Source organism: Zonotrichia albicollis, chromosome 17 (assembly GCF_047830755.1).
Source record: "Zonotrichia albicollis isolate bZonAlb1 chromosome 17, bZonAlb1.hap1, whole genome shotgun sequence".
Taxonomy (NCBI): Eukaryota; Metazoa; Chordata; class Aves; order Passeriformes; family Passerellidae; genus Zonotrichia; species Zonotrichia albicollis.
This window is the reverse complement of record NC_133835.1, coordinates 8,938,805-8,954,697: the sequence shown is the minus strand read 5'-3', so window position 1 is coordinate 8,954,697 and position 15,893 is coordinate 8,938,805. Positions and strand designations below refer to the sequence as shown.

Genomic DNA, 15,893 nt, shown 5'->3' with positions numbered 1-15,893 from the left:
GAAGAGGAGCACAGGGATCTTCCTGTGTCCGGGGATCTGACAGCAAAAGCCAGGCTTTGCTTTCCAAGAGGGAAAACTGGAGTAGGGCAGCATTACTGGGGGTTTACTGCCTTCTTACCACCTTGATAAGACTACGGCTCTTGGGCACTGTAGGGAGATGGTTTTAGTGGAAAAAGGGACCTTTTTTCTGCCCTGTCCCACCCCACTGGAGTCCAAAGGATGCAGCAGTGGCACTGGTAGAGAGACAGATATGCTTCCATGGAAAAGGGAGTCACCATTTGGGTGGGTGATTTAACCTTGCTGGTCATCACTGGTTATCACAGGGAAGGAAAAAAAATACAATTCCTTGTGGAATTAATATCACTTTAATGGTGTTAGCTGGCGTAGACTGGTGAGGGGAAGCATGAGGGAAGTAGAGGTGGCAGCTGGTTATCAGGCAGGGTTGGTTTGCAGAGGACAAAAAAAAAAAAAAAGAAGAGGAAGAGCCTTGGAGGAAAAAAACCCCAAAACCATTAAATAAACTACCACAAATACATCAGACAGGATCATTAGAAATTTGTGTAAAAAAATACTAAACAGACCAAACGCCACCTGAACACCTGTCAGGAAAAGCCACCCACCCAGTAGCTGTGAAAAGCTGACAGAATGGAAACACAGCAAGTGCTTCCAAAAGGGATTCACGACTTTTGGGGCCTCTGGCCTCGCTCATCCGTTCCCAGAACGTGTTAACCACCTACTCACATAAGAGGTGCAATGTGGTAAAATCGTGCTAAAAGTCCTCCCTGAGAAATTCTTAGTGCCTCCTAAACCCTGGCCCTCACAGGCACAGAAATGGCAGAAATTAACCAAAACTTGTGACAGCTTGTGGTGGCTGGGGAAACACAGAGAGCAGTCACAGCTCGAGGGTTAGTGCTGGTAAGGACCAGCAGCAGCTTGGGATGGCTCAAGGAGGAAAACAGCCCCAAATCAAACTGATCAATGGCACTTTTTAAATGCTGGAAATGTTTAAATGCTGGCCCCAGGGAGACCTTAAAGCCCCTTCCAGTGCCTAAAGAAACTCCAAGAGAGATGGAGGGAGGCTTTGGACAAGGGCCTGGAGTGACAGAGCAAAGGGGAACAGCTTCACACTGACTGAGGGCAGAGTTAGATGGGGTATTGGAAATAAATAATTCTTCCCTGTGAGGATGGCGAGGCCCTGAACAGGTTGCTCAGAGAAGCTGTGGCTGCGCCAACACTGGAAGTGTTCAAGGAATTGTTCAGCCATGAACAGCTGAGGGCTTTCACAAAACCCTGGAGAGCCACAGAGGGACACAGGGCCTGGGGACACACACAGCCCAGAGGGGACATGGGGGGGATGCAGAGTCCGTGAAAAGGACACACAGAGGGCATGGGGGGCACAGAGGACTGAGGAGGGAGACACAGGGGACACACAGAAAGGACGTGGGGGGGCATGCAGGACCTTGGAAGGGACATGGGGGCATGGAAGGGACATGCAGGAGAAAAAGTGTCATGCAGAACCCCAGCTGGGGACAGGTAGGGAACATGGGGGCACACAGGAGGCACGGTCGGGAGACAGGCATGGGGCACACAGCCCGGGGGGGACATACAGGGGACACGGGGGGAATGCAGAACCCTGGAGGGGGACACGGCGGTCACGCAGGAGGGCAAAGGAACACACACCGGGTAAACGGTACGGGGGCAGACAGGAGACACGGGGGGCGTGCGGGGCACAGAGGACACACACAGGGGATGGGGGCTACCGGGAACCAGGAGCAGGACACGAAGGGCACGGGCCGGGGACAGAGGGGAGACACGGGGGGTACAGAGGACACAGGGTGGGGACACGGAGACACAAGGGGGGGACACGGGGGGGTGGGTGACACGGGGGGATTCCCCCGCAGGACCCCACGCACAGGGACCCCCCCGGCGGCGCGCGCCGCGCCCCCTCCCACCCCCGCCCGGCGGCGGCGCAGGCGCAGAGCGCCCGCCCGGTCCCTATTTCACGGGGAGCGCGGGCCGCGGCGCCCGCGCCAAATAAGTCTCGGTAGCCGGTGCGGGCCGTGCGCCTGCGCGGGGCCCCAGAGCCGCGCGGCGGAGCCCCGCTCCCCCCGGCCCCGCCGCCGCCGCCCTGCCCGCGCCCACCGCCGCCCGGCCCCAGCGCCCGCCGCCGCCGCAGCCCGAGCGGGGCCCGCGGGACGCCGGCCCGAGGTAAGCGCCGGGCGCGGCCTCGCCCGCCGCGGGGCCTCCGCCGCACGCGCCGCCCGGGTCCCTGCGGAGCGTCAGGACGTTACGGCGGCGGCGGCAGCGCCCGGCCGCCCGCCCGCCCCGCGGCCCCCCCGCCTCCTCCTCCTCCTCTTCCTCCTCCTCCTCCTCCTCCCTGCCAGCGGGAGCGCGCCCACGCGCCCCTCTCGGCCCTCCGCAACCCCCCCCCCTCCCGCGCGCGCCACCCCGCAACGGGAACCGGGGGGATGGGGGGGGGAACGGGGACACCGCGGCGACACCGGGGCACCCCCTGCCCGCCCGCCCGCCTCGCCACCGGGGCACCCCCGGGAGACCCCCCCGGCAGCCTCCACGTGCAGCGCCCTCCGCCCCCGGGCACCCCGCTCTGCAAACCGCCCCCCATCCTCCCCAAGCAGCCCAGCAGCCCCCCGGGTGTCCCCTCTCTGTCCCCCTGTGCCGCACTCTGCCTTCTTCACCCCTCCTTGAGGCTGCTCGCCATCGTCCTGCAGCTTCCCTGCCGCTCTCAGGGCAGCCCCCCAGCTTGTGTCCCTCCACCCCGTGCAGCTGCAGCCCCCCACCCGTGCTGTCTGTGCTGCTCTCCATCTCCTCTGTCCATGTACCCCTGGGCACCCTCTGGTACCCCACGGCCTCCTCACCTTGTGCAGCTCTGTTTTACCCCCCCTAAAGCCACCATGCATCCCCTCTCTGCAGCCACGCTGCATCCCCCTCTCTGTGCACAGCCTTGCACACAGTGTAATCTGGTCTCTCTGCCCTCCTGATGCTGCACCCCACATATCTGTCTCATCTCCCAGCTGTGCTATGCTTATTTTCCTTTTATGTTTTCTTCCTCACTTCACCCCAATTCTTTCCCTCAGCCCTTGACGCACTCTCAGCACCCTGCCAGGTGCACCAGGAGGGACAGGCATGGACACCCTGAGTCCTGGTAGAGCTGGGGTGCCCTTGTCCCCCTCCACAGCCCCACTGCCTGTGTGTTTTAGCCACTTTTTCGATTAGTTATGTTTCCAGCCCACTTTTTCTCCATTCAGTGCTGGTTTCTGCCCAGAGGCATCTGAGCAGCACACGTGGGGTTCAGTCCCATGATGCTGGGCAGGATGTCTGGGGCATCCTGAAGCTCAGGAGTGTTGTGAGTGATGCTAATCACTGAGTGGGATGGGTTTTACCCCAAAATGAAGGACAAGGATAGAGATAGAGTGACAGTAGAAATTGGAGGGGTTGAGCTGAGGGCAGCTGAGCATCGGTGCTGCTGTGGAAACTGAAGTGCTTCTGCTGGTGGCCTTGTGCTGGGCTGGCACAGAGAGGCCATTGGATAGACCCTGTGGGCTCTGTGGAGGTAAGGAGCACCTCGTGCTGTCTCTGTGTGTCAGGCAGGTGTTTCTGCAGGCCGTGAACTTGGTTGTGAAGTCACATTGGGCGTGCTGGGTCAGTGCTGTGCTCTGGCTGTGGCCCCTGGGGAAGCAGTGGGAGCCAGGTGGCATCTCTGCTGTGCTCTGTGCCACTGCTTGGAGTTCTCCATGGGGGTCTGAGCCTGGAACAGCCAGACCTGGGTGAGGTGTTCCCTTACCTGTCTCTGTGGGGGCTGTGCCAGTGCTGTAGGAGATGCTTTGTGGGCACCAAGTTCTCCTTACCTGGGCATGAGCTGATCCCCTGCATTGTGGGCAGCAGGGGAAGGGAGGGGATTGTGCCCCTCTGCTCTCCTCAGGTGGGACCCCACCTGCAGTGCTGCATCCAGCTCTGGGCTCCCAGCATCAGGCATGTGGAGCTGCTGGAGCAAGTCCAGAGCAGGTCATGGAGATGCTCTGAGGGCTGGACACTTCTGCTCTAGAGACAGAGAGAGAGCTGGAGAAAAGAAGGCTCTGAGGAGACCTGAGAGTCCCTTTCAGTTCCTAAAAAGGCTCCAAGAGAGCTGGGGAGGGAGTGCTGTCTTACATCTATTGCTGATTTATTAGAAATGCACACTTTGAAATAGTTTCCAGATGTCACTGTATCTGCGGGCTTGACGTGCTTTTTTAATTTGATTTTTTTTTGTGTGTGTGTGACTTTGGAGGAGGGAAGAATCCCTGTTTTACTGTGGAGGAGACAGTGACAAGCTCCTTCAACAGTGTGAAATCGTGAGATAGTTTGAAATACATTTAGAAAAGCACCTTCAAAGTGAATATCTTCACAGAGTTTATGATGGATGCCAGGAACATTTTTTTTTTTTTTGGACCTCTTTCACACTCTGCCCTTCACCTCCTGCACCCCAGTCCCACCCATGCCCATCATTCTCACCCAGCCTGCAAAGGGTTGGGTTGGGTTGAGCTTCCCCTCATCCTCCCTCCTGCAATGGAGCACTTGGGGATTCACTCATCCCCTTTGGAGCATGGGATCCCTGCAGTCCCTTCTCTCCTTGCTCCCAGGACCCTTCCATGACTGAGCTCACTCTGGCATTCCCGAATTTCTCCCCCAGCAGGTGGTGACTGAGCTGGTGCCGCGATGGCGACGCCGGACGTCAGCGTGCACATGGAGGAGGTGGTGGTGGTGACCACGCCGGATGGCGCCGTGGACGGCACTGCCATGGAGGAGGTCAAGACAGTGCTGGTCACCACCAACCTGTCCCAGCACGGGTAAGAGATGGGGCTGGTGCACGCTGAGGGGACGTGCTGGAAACCCTCCCAGATGGGATTTATCCCCCACTGCTTCCTCCTCATCCCTGCTCACTGTGGGCTCCTCAGTGGTGGCTCCACTCTTTCCCTCTTTTGAGGTGGGGAAAAATGACTGACCCCAAATACCTTTTTCTGAGTGAACACACATCCAGTTGGAACAGGACACCGGTAGCTGAATCAGTGTTTTTCTGCTATTTATTTCATGATGGCTGTGCTGACCTCTGAACTCCAAGAGACAAGTTTGTCCTCACCAGGCTGAGGGTGGTGCCGCTGAGCTCCCCTTCCCTGAAGGCTGAGGAGGTTTGGGGTCGGCTGGTTTTTGGCTGAGCTCTGCAGGAACCTCCACTGCCAGCAATAGGAGTGAGAGAGGTGTCTTTGAAACAGTGTTGCCCTGAATGGAGAGGCATTATTAAAAAAAAATACAGGTCTGATTATTAAAGTGCTGCTGTTTTGCCCAGTTTCTGCCTTTTTTATTGGCATTTTATATTCAGGGCTGCTGTTTTTAGGTCTGGTCTGTTCAGTGGCTGGTTGGCCATGGCCAAAGAGCCTTTCTTGAAGGCTCACATAGCAATGCACTTTGCTTTATTTCTCTGTGGTTTTTTGGGTGGAACAGAGCCCAGAGCCGTTTGTATGTTTTGTTCTTTCAGTGGGCAGAGAATCCAAGTTCACACCTGGAGCTGCATCCAGGCAGGCTTGTCTGAAATAAGTGGGTGTTGAATGGCTGTTTATTGCTCTCCGGAGGTGTTTGTCTGCTTTTCTCAAACGTGTCTTTGTGTCAATGCCCTGGGGCTTTGGGCAGGGCAGAAGGTGACAGCTCAGTCCAGGGGCCGTTCCCCTTGTGCTGCTTCAACTGAGATAAAGCCCATTAATAGATGAAATTTTGGTAAAGAATGGGCAGGGACAGGCAGAGGCAAGAGCTGTTGGTGCTGACTTTGGCAGGACTTGCCCTGCTCTTCATCCACACCCTGGGTCTGTGTTTCTTAAACATCTTCAATTCCCAGAAGAACGGTGATAGTGGGGAAGAAGGGCTTTACTCCTCTTGTTTTCTGTCCCATGGAGACTCCCTTGTCTCCCTCAGTGGAGAAGCAGCCAGATGTGACACTTGGGATGTGGCTGCTCTTGGATGCAGAATGGTTCCTGGTTGTCATGTGGCTCTGAGCCTCTACAGACCCATGTGCAGCATTGTGGTGTTGTCTGGGAAAATGGATCATGGCAGAGGCTGGCTCAATCAGTTGGTTTCCTTTCACTCTGAGTTCCCTTCCTGTTTTTCTTTGGAAACCTTTGCTCACCCTCCCAGTGTCCCCTGGGTGGTCAGGAGCAGGACAGCTCCATGCAGTACAGAGAGGGATGCTTTCATTTAGTGACAGCTGTGAGCAGAGAGGTCTTTGTATGGATGAAGAGATTCCTTGAAGGGTTTTCCATGCATCTCTCTGGAGAAGAGCTCCTGGACAGGCCCTTTTCTCCCCCATTCTTGGGGATGGCAGTGGGTTAATAGAAAGGGTGTGAATTTTGGTGTCACAGGGTAAAACCTGCTGACTCCCCTCACTGAACAGGGCAGTGGGGCTGCTGGTGGGTGGCAGCACGAGCCACCATGGTCTCTCTTTGGCCTTGGACAGTTGCCCCCACCAGGCTCTGCTCCTCCTGGGCAATACCACAGTGGTGCTGGCTCTTTCTCCCTTTCCCTCTGCAGCCCCAGCTGGTGTCAAGAGAGCAGCTGCAGGCACGGGCTGGGATCCCTTGCTGTTGGCTCAGTCACTGCTCACATGGGGAGCTTTCTGTTTGCTTGGTGTGACACTTAAACCAAACTCAGCTTGGGGGTTGGTGCCTTTTTCTAGTGCTCATCTGGGTATGGGTTTGCTATTAAAAAAACTCTCTGTACAACCAATTGTTAAGAGCTTAATTAGTTCATGTGTTCTTAAGGAAAAGGCTGAGGGAAATGGGAAAATAATAATGAGCAAGAAGCTTTTCTCTTTGGTCTGTGAGAGGAGGGGATCTGTGCTTGATGCTCTGATGAGGTACATGTATTTCTGATCAGCACAGGATTCTGGGGGAGAATTTTCTCTCTCAAGTTTCCAGGCAAGGCAGGAGCAGAAAAGAAAGGAGACGCCAGCCCGCTGAGTTATCTGCACATGCTTTCTTCTCTCCCTCCCATCTGGTTTATGGATCCTCCTGGGGAGGAAGATGAGAACCATCCTCCCCTGCCTTCGTCATGGCAACTGGCAAAGGCAGGGCCAGCTGGGGGGCTGCACTGCTGGGGCTTGGAAGGTGTTTGTGTTTTCCCTTGCTTCTGCCTCAGTTTGTTTCCCTGGAATGGGATGGGAGAAACAGCATGGAGACACTCACCTTTTTTGTGGTTTTCTCTCCCCCACGTGTCCATGGCAGACACAGACTTCAGTTGCCTGAATTTTTCATACAAGCTGGGAGTTGGTTTGTTTGTTTTCCTCTGGAGGTTAAAAGCGTGGGCTGGGTTATTCCTCCCCATCCAGTTGCACCTTTTGGTCATTTTTTGGAGCGGTGCAAATGTGGTGGAGTCCTGGAGGAAGCTCTGAAAGGTGCTGGCTTTTCTGCTGGAGGGTTTCTTCTGCGTAATTTGGTGGAGGTTCTTGATCTGGAGGCAGGTCAGGGCTGTGGGCTGCTGGGCTTTTCATGCCAGAAGGGGTTGCTTCCTCTGGCACGCTGCTGAAGTGTCACTGCTGGAGAAATGCAAGAACCCAGCAGCAAACTGATGAAAAACCCCAGGTTAGAATTCTTCTGTTCTTCTGTCAGAATGCCACTTGTGTAATAATCACCTGGGTGCAAATGCCTTGGCTCAGAGTTTACCTTTTTGGGTCCTTTCACATTACCCTCCCCATGCTCTGCCAGGGCTCTGGGCTGGTGATCGCTGTGAGCTGCAGAGGCAGAGTTGTGTCCATCTTCTTTCTGTCACAGCAGGAGCTGTCTCCCCTCTCTGGAGCAGCATCTGAGCACTCACCTGGTGAGGCTGGGCTGCCACCCACACCATTCCTTATATCTGTGCTGCTCCCCACAGGGACCTGCCCTGCAGCTGCTGAGGGGAGGGATGCTTTGAAGCTGCAGTTCCACCCTGGAGCTGTGTGTTAGGAGCCCAGAATGGAAAAACCAGTTGCTCTTGAATTTCCTTGTCCCCGTGGCATGGAGGGTGAGAAATGTGCTTGCCAGTGAGTCACTAGGACTGTCTTTTAATTCATCCATGGTACCAAAGGGAGGGAGGTTCAGGTTTATTTTCTCTGTGGAGTCTTCATAGGGAGTTTATATGGCAAAGTATGTGAAAAACTAATTCTGTTTCTCCCTCTGCCCCTGTGGATCAAGCTTTCTGCAGCTTCAGTAACACCACCAAACATACATCTTAAAAGGAGGGTAGACTTAGATTAGATACTGGGAAGAAGTTGTTCCCTGTGAGGGTGGTTAGGCCCTGGCACAGACTGTCCAGAGAAGCTGTGGCTGCCCCATCCCTGGAATTGTTCAAGGCCAGGTTGGACAGGGCTTGGAACAACCTGGGATGGTGGAAGATGTTCCTGCCTGTGGGAGGGGCTTGGAACAAGTTTAAGGGTGAGTTTTAAGGGCCCTTTCAGCCCAAACCATTCTGTGTTTGTATGAAAACCCACTAGGAGTGCTCCCTGCTGAGCACTGGCTGTGAGGTACAGGTGGATCCATAAGGGCACCAGTGTGGGCTCCCTCCCTTTGAGATCTCACCTCCAAAGCCAGGGGTTTGAGGAGCCTGTCCCACATGCCAGCCAGAATTGCCTGTTCCCTCTGAGTGTGGGAAGCTCCTTGGAGGGGCCTGGGGCTCTGTATTCCTGTACCTGGGATGGGAGACCAGTGAGGGAGTGGGTGCTGTGCAGGACCCACTGTGTGACTCCAAGGGCAAAGCACCCAGAGAAGATGGAGATCTCAGTGTGGGGACAATGGAAACAGCTGAACAGCCAGCTATTAATGAATGTCATGGATATATCAAGTTTTAAGAGGCTCAGAGATTGTATTGCAAGTGTCTGTAACTCATGTTATGTTATCTCTGCTCACAGATCTGCTCTTGGGGTTTGTCCAACTCCTTTATAGTGTCTCTGTGACTCCTTGAGGTCCTGCTCCCTCCCTGGAGCATCCTGCATACCAAGGGATTCAGCCAGTCATTGCCCAGACAGCAGCAGCATGTTTCACACATGTTTTTCCTGGGGAAATCTCAGGCAAAGCTTCCAAAGGCTGGCAGTGACTTCTGAGCAAGGGGCTGTGCTGACAGCATCTCTCCATGCCAGCTCTCCAGCATGGGCTGGGCTGGAGGCAGATCCACAGGGCTGGGATTAAAGGGGAGTGAGAGAGAGCTGGCCTGGCTGCTGACAGGGGCTTGCCTGCTGTGGGGTTCTTCATCTCCACATGAAAAAATGGAGCTGAGCCTTTCAAACCCAGAGCTGACTCTTAGCTCTTGTGGGAAAATGTGATCCAAGGGACTTGTGAGGCAATGTCTCCACAGGGCAGCGGGGGTGGGGGTGGCACAGCCACATGGCTTAAGAATGCCTCTGCCTCTCTTCCCAGCGGTGACATCAACGAAGACACTCTGGAGACTGAAAATGCAGCTGCTGCAGCTGCTGCTGCCTTCACAGCCTCCACAGACCTGAAGGAAGCGGTTCTAGGTAGGTCAGCTCTTTCCACAGCCCCTTGGTGGCAGCTGCAGCCCCCCAGTGTGCCCCAGCCCTGCCCTGGTGGCAGCTGGGACACCCCAAGCGCTGCTGTGCAGAGCTGCTGGGGCTCAGGGCTGTTCTCTTGCGAGCCCTGGGGATGCCAGCGATGCTGTCCCAGCATCCAGGGGGCTCGGTGACCAGCAGGGAGCTGGCAGTGGCTGGCTGGGCTGCTGCTGCCCTCTCCTGGTCCGGGATGTGTCCCTGTGTCCGACCATCCCTGCTCCTGCCATTCCAGCTTGCCACGGGGGTGTCAGTTTTGTAGCAACTTGCTGGCTTTGGTTGCAAAGTAAAAGCGAGTTTAGGGAGCAGAGACTGATCAGCTGGGCTAATGTTGACTTGAAACCAGTTTTACTTTAAAACCAAGGGTGACTCCACCCAGATAACATCATTCTCTTTTATCAAGAATGGGTGACTTCTCATTTTCCCTGTGCTCAGCTGCAGCTGGATTGGCATAAATCTTTGTGGGCTGTTTTGCCTGAGAAATTTGGGTGTTTGGACACTTTCATAGCAAGATGCAAGTGAGTGGTGGCCACAAACCCCAGCACACCCTACCATGCATCATCTACTTGTTTTTTTATTTATTTCTGAGTTTCAAAACTGTCATTGCATGTGTGGCTCAGGAGCTGTGGCTCATGTTTCTCTTTGATCTGTCCCTTCCTCTGATCCCTGTGAGAAGTGAAGATGGCTGAAGATGAGGACAGTTTGGAGGCAGAGATTGTCTACCCCATCACCTGCGGGGACAGCAAAGCCAACCTCATCTGGAGGAAGTTTGTGTGCCCTGGAATTAATGTGAAGTGTGTGCAGGTGAGAACAGAGAGCCCAGCACTGGGCTTGTGCTTTTCCCTTGCCCACACTGAGAGGTGACCTGGCTTGTCCTGGTTTTGATAACCTTTGATCAGCTGCTTTGCATTTGATCCATGTCATGGTAGGAAAGGATGACATTTTCCTGGTGCTGGGTACCTGATATTTGTCCTGACAAAATTATTTAGTTCTGGCTGGAGAGATGGTGCCTCAGTTTAATGTGTTACTGAAAATTTGAGAAATTTGGGCACTTGCAGTGTCTGCTCAGTTGGAAAGTTTGAGGAGTGTATTGATTGAGGACCTGCTGAAGAGTTGCAGCTGTGTGCTGGGTAACTCATGGTTAAAATTTACATGAATTCAGGAACATGCCACGAGTGAGTCATTGCTGGCATTTGTACACAGCCTAAACAATGCCCTGCTGAGGGAGAGTCTCCTTGGGCTCCCAAAGGATAGTCCTTGCCCTTCCCAGCAGAGGTGGTCTCCTCTGTCCATGAGGCAGAGGATAGATGCTGCTGCCTCCTAAAATCTGTGCTCTCTGCACTGAAGCCCTTGTCCTTGTTCAGAGATGCAGTTTCTCAGGCAGTAACAGTGAGTTGCTCTATGTTGGTCAACATGGCCATGGAAAAGAGGAAGCCTGGATTTGGGAAATCCTTTGAGATGGGCTGTAAGGCAGCTCTTAAGAAAACTGGGTCATGATTGGACTCAAGGATCTTGGAGGACTTCTCCACCCTTAGTGATTCTATAATTCTGTGATCCTGCAGGTTGCTGTTGGGTTCAGGCACAGCTGGGTGTGTAGGGCAATAAAAGAAAGGAAGAGTTGGCAGGTGTGTGCCAGCTCCCTGAAGCTGGTTTGCAGTGGCAGTGGGTGTGCATGGTTAAAGAGGCCAGAGGTTCCCTGATACCAGTGGTTGGGCTTGGGAGCAGGAGGTCAAAGACCAAATGGGCTTCTTCTCTCTCCCCTATGGGGCATAACATGCCCTGGACCCAAATGTTAGCAGTGCAGCCCAGCTTTCACTGAGTGCTGTTAGTGGGAGCATGAGGAGCTCCCTGCTGCTAATGACACTCTGCACAAGCTCTGGGTGTTTTCCCAGCTGTCCTGCCTGAGCTGGGCAAACTCACACACCCCTGGAGCAGCTGTTGACTAACCATTGGTGACAGCTTTAATCTTTCTGACTTGGGCAGTGTTCTCTGGGGTGGGGAGTGCCTGGCAGCAATCTGGTTTGGGGGTGCTCAGTGGCACGTGGAGGCTGCAGACACTGTCAGGCACTGGGAAATGCCAGCAGGCTGCAGCTGAACCCTGCTCACAGGACACCCTTGGCTCATTTATAGCTCGTGGCACTGATGTTGCACCCCTGCCTTTGCAGTTTCATGATCACCTCATCAGCCCCAAGGAGTTTGTGCACCTGGCAGGGAAGTCGACCTTGAAGGATTGGAAGCGGGCGATCCGGATGAACGGGATCATGCTCCGGTCAGTGCCTTCCCCTGTGGCTCTGGACCCTGCTGGGGGATTGTGGTGGGGGGAACACAACCTTTGGAATGGCAGTTTTGCTGCTGAGAGAGCAAATGAACCACTATAAATGTTTGTTGTAATGACAGCCTGGTCCCAAATGGGGTCAGTTCAATGGCTTTGTTCTGTCCTTGTGCTTAGGGAATAATTGGGGGCAAGAAATATTTCTCTAGCCTTTTCAGGCCTTGAACCACACTGAGTTTCCAGCTGGTGTAGAGACATTGGAAATTTTAATGGCTGTTGGTGGTTGGGCCATGCTGTCTGTGGATTCTCAGTGTGACTCACCAAATGAAATCAGTCTGGTCATCACCAATGCTCTGGTTGCAGCACTCCTGCTTGACATCACTTCTAAATAAGTCCTTGGCAAAAAAAAAAAAAAAAGGTTCTTTATTGCAAACATTTCTCTTCTCTAGTATTAACTACAGTAATTCAATTCCTCTATGGTCCTCCTGAACACCAGCCTGAAACTGTGATTTAATTAAAGTCTTTCTCTGCCTTTGGACAGGATTAAAAAAGAATCACCTCTTTCCCCAGGAATTGTCAGTGGTTTTGTGCTCTTTTCACAGGGTGACATTGCCTTATTCTCTATTATTCTACTTCAATGCAGGCATCTCCTGTATTCCTTTTAAGCAGCTTTTGCCTCACATAAATTTTGCATAATAGGTTTAGGCTTTGTGAAGGCAAGGCTTTGAGAGGGGGAAAAACACTTGAGGGGATGTCTGAAGGCAAACCCAGCATCCCATGGGAGCACATCTCTGGAAGCTTAGGTGGTTGTTGGCCAGCAAGGCTTGGGAATGTTTTGGAGATAATGTTCTTGGATTGGAAGATCCTGTGTGCCAGTGTTGGCACTCCCTTTGAATGAGAGACCTGATTTTAGTTTCTAAATAGGGTTATGTCCTGTCTCCTTTCGAGCTATAGAGTCAAAAAGGCAAGAAAGAAGCTCCCTTTGGTCTCACCCTGAACTGAGACTCCAGTTGATCCTTTGGAAGCTGAAGCTTTGGAGGGGATGTGCTGGTGGCACCAGTTAGGGGTTCTCTCTTCCCCCTCCTTCCTCAAGAAATGAGTTAGTCAGTCCCAGTCAGGGCTCCTGCTGGCTCTGCCTGCTCTCCTGGCGTTTTGGGACTCAGAAGTTTGGGGTGGAGGCTGCCAGGAGCAATCTCAGAGCTCTTAGCTGTTGCTGATGTGCCTGTCCTTGTGCTTGCTCCCTGTCTTTCAGGAAGATTATGGACTCAGGAGAGCTGGATTTTTATCAGCACACAAAGGTCTGTTCCAACACCTGCCGGAGCACCAAGATTGACCTGACAGGAGCCAGGGTGTCCCTGACCAGCCAGACATCAACAGAGTACATCCCTCTGACTCCTGCCTCTGCTGATGGTACGTGCAGCCCTTCCTCACCCTCAGCAGGGCCTTTGGCACATCAGAGCCCATGGGTGCCACATAACCAAGGGCCCTGTGGCTGCTCCATCCCTGGAAGCGTCACAGACTGGGTTGGACAGCACTTGGAGCAATCTGGTCTAGTGGAAAGTGTCCCTGCCCATGGCAGGGGGTTGGAATGAGATGAGCTTTGAGGTCTCTTCCAACCCAAGCCATTCTCTGATTTTATTAATTTGACCTATAATTACAGGTAATTGTTTCATTGGAAGATGTTTTAATTTTTAAATAGTTCTGTATTTAACACCTCTAGCCCCTGAGCATTAAGAACAGCCCTGAAAGTGCCCCACACCCCAAGCTCCTGGTGGTGCCTCTGGGACAGGATAAGCCCCTTGGGTGACTCTGCAGAGCACCCATCCACCACATCCTGGTGTTGTGGTGGGGAAGCTGATGCTGATGCACAGCCCAGCCCTCTCCAAGAACCACTGTTAAACCTGAGCTCATTAATGGGAGATGTTTGCCAGCTGCTGGGCTGTGCTGAAATAACCAGAGCCCTGAAAGCTGTGGAGTAAAGGAGCAGAGGGACTGGATCTAATGGCTGCAACTGAGCATTCCAAAGGCTCTGCACAGCTCTGTGGGGCTCTGGCCAGATTCCCATCCATCCTGCTCCTGCACACGGCATGAATGACGCCTGTTCCCCGGCTCTATGGTAACAAAACTGCTGAGATTTGGCAAGCTGGAGGGAAGGAGGGATCCCCCCTGCATCCCTGTGCAGTGGGGGGCTGCTCTTCCCTTGCAGACTTTAGAAACCCTCCAGACAAATGGTGGCTGGGTAAAAAGGGCTGCCAAAAAAATCAGACTCTTAATCTGTTTGACTTTTGCCCTGAGCAGTGCTGGTGTGTTTTCAGGAGGGAAATGCTGCTCTCAAGCATGTGTTCTTGTGCTGCAAAGGTTGCAGGAGAAGTCCCTGGGTATTGCACTCTAATGTAGGAAAATAAGTACAGCTGGCACAGCAGCACTTGGGTGTCTGTGTTCAGCACTGAGATCTGCATTCAGACAGATGTGATCCTCTGTAATATAAAAGAGAAGTACAGAAATGCAGCAAGGGAGTGCTTCCTTTGGAAACAGCCTGTGAAAATACAGGGAAAAATCAGGACCTGGGAATTTTTTTCTCTTCTTTTTTGCTATTGGTTGCAGTGAACGGATCCCCGGCTACAATAACCATAGAAACATGCGAGGATGCCAGCGATTGGAGCACCAGCATTGGAGGTATGGCCTGGCATCCTGCAGGGGTGGAGGAGATGTGGGCAAGCAGGGAAGCAGCAGAGTAAGGAGCAGGAAGGACCCTCTTACCAGAGCAGCCTTGCATGAGCCTCCACTGGGATTATTCCTTCTGTGCTGATGGAATGTGTTACATCCCTCCCTCCCTGTGCAAGGCTGCGCAGCCTCGCAATGAAGTTGTTTCCAAGCACCAACGTATCAAAGCCAGAGAGCCAAATGTGGCTCTGGGGCGGAAAAATTGTTATCAGAAGGGTCATGAAATCATTCTCCTTGGTGCTACTGGCTGTAGCAAAATGTCCTTTGGGGGGCAGTGGGGCAGGGTGGGGACAGCATATCCTCCTTTGTGTCCGTGCTCTGGGTGGGCCTTGCCCCAGCCTGGCAGGACTGCACCCCTGCAGAGGTGTTCACAGGGAACCCATAGCAGATTGCCATTAAACCCTGCCGAGGATTTTGAGGTTCTCCCTTGCTTCCTCTTTCTCCAGATGACACCTTTGCTTTTTGGCAAGGTCTGAAGGACAGTGGGCTCCTGGAAGAAGTGATCCATGAGTTCCACCAGGAGCTGGTGGAGACCATGAAGGGCTTGCAGCAGCGAGCACAGGATCCCCCACTGCAGCTTGGGGGTAAGGACTTGGTCATGGGTGGTCAGTCATCTTGGGAGAGGGGCTTGTGGATGATTTTATCCTTAGGGGTATCTGGATGACACGATAGGGATGTAGCTCATCATAGGAAATCTCGTTTTTGGCTGATTGAGGAGGCTGCACTTGGGGATAATTCAGGTGACCTCAGTTCTCCAATTCCCCGTGCTTGGGGCTTCCTCCCTGCTGGCTCTGGGTCTGGACAAATGCTTGGCTTGGGAATTGAGGTGGAATTTAGGCCATTGGAATAATGATGCAGCAAGCAGCTACTGTGCCAGCAGATTTCTTATCACCCCTGCTAGGCAGGAGAGGACTGTTTACACGGCCAATGACCTCTTGCCCTTTCTCATGGCTTCTGCCTTCTCCTCTTCCCCAGCCTCTTGCATTACCCTCCTGCAGATTTTGGCTGTCTCAGCTGGACATGTTTGTTCCTGGACATGTTTGTGGTTTTTGCCAAGCCACAAATAGTTTGCTCAGGGAGTTTTGCTTCCTCAAAGATTCTGTGTCTTGTTTTTAAGATGCTGTTTTACTCAACAACGTAGTCCAGAACTTTGGGATGCTGGATCTGGTCAAGAAGGTCCTGGCCAGCCACAAGTGCCAGATGGATCGCTCGAGGGAGCAGTACACACGGGATTTGGCAGGTATGGACACAGCAGTGCAGCACTGGGCATTGCTGCCTGTGCACTTCCTTTTGGGCTGAGAAAGTGGGGGTTGTGTTAAAGCT

At 53.5% G+C, this 15,893-nt stretch overlaps 1 protein-coding gene across 6 annotated transcripts in view; it reads left to right on the top strand.

The window, feature by feature from the left end:
• The first annotated feature begins 1,988 nt into the window (after positions 1-1,988).
• The window catches only part of GMEB2 (glucocorticoid modulatory element binding protein 2), a 15,415-nt gene continuing 1,510 nt past the window's right edge, over positions 1,989-15,893 (top strand). Inside the window, exons 1-9 of one of the 6 annotated variants that reach the window (XM_074553528.1) lie at positions 1,989-2,208; positions 4,691-4,844; positions 9,429-9,526; positions 10,248-10,378; positions 11,740-11,843; positions 13,099-13,256; positions 14,451-14,522; positions 15,017-15,154; positions 15,688-15,810. In XM_074553528.1, the coding sequence (XP_074409629.1) occupies positions 4,714-4,844; positions 9,429-9,526; positions 10,248-10,378; positions 11,740-11,843; positions 13,099-13,256; positions 14,451-14,522; positions 15,017-15,154; positions 15,688-15,810 (955 nt within the window). In that variant the 5' untranslated portion in view covers positions 1,989-2,208; positions 4,691-4,713. Of the gene's footprint in view, positions 2,209-2,548; positions 3,572-4,687; positions 4,845-9,428; positions 9,527-10,247; positions 10,379-11,739; positions 11,844-13,098; positions 13,257-14,450; positions 14,523-15,016; positions 15,155-15,687; positions 15,811-15,893 lie in introns of those variants that run through there. The other 5 variants (XM_074553527.1, XM_074553530.1, XM_074553529.1 and 2 more) reach the window with 5 other exon arrangements.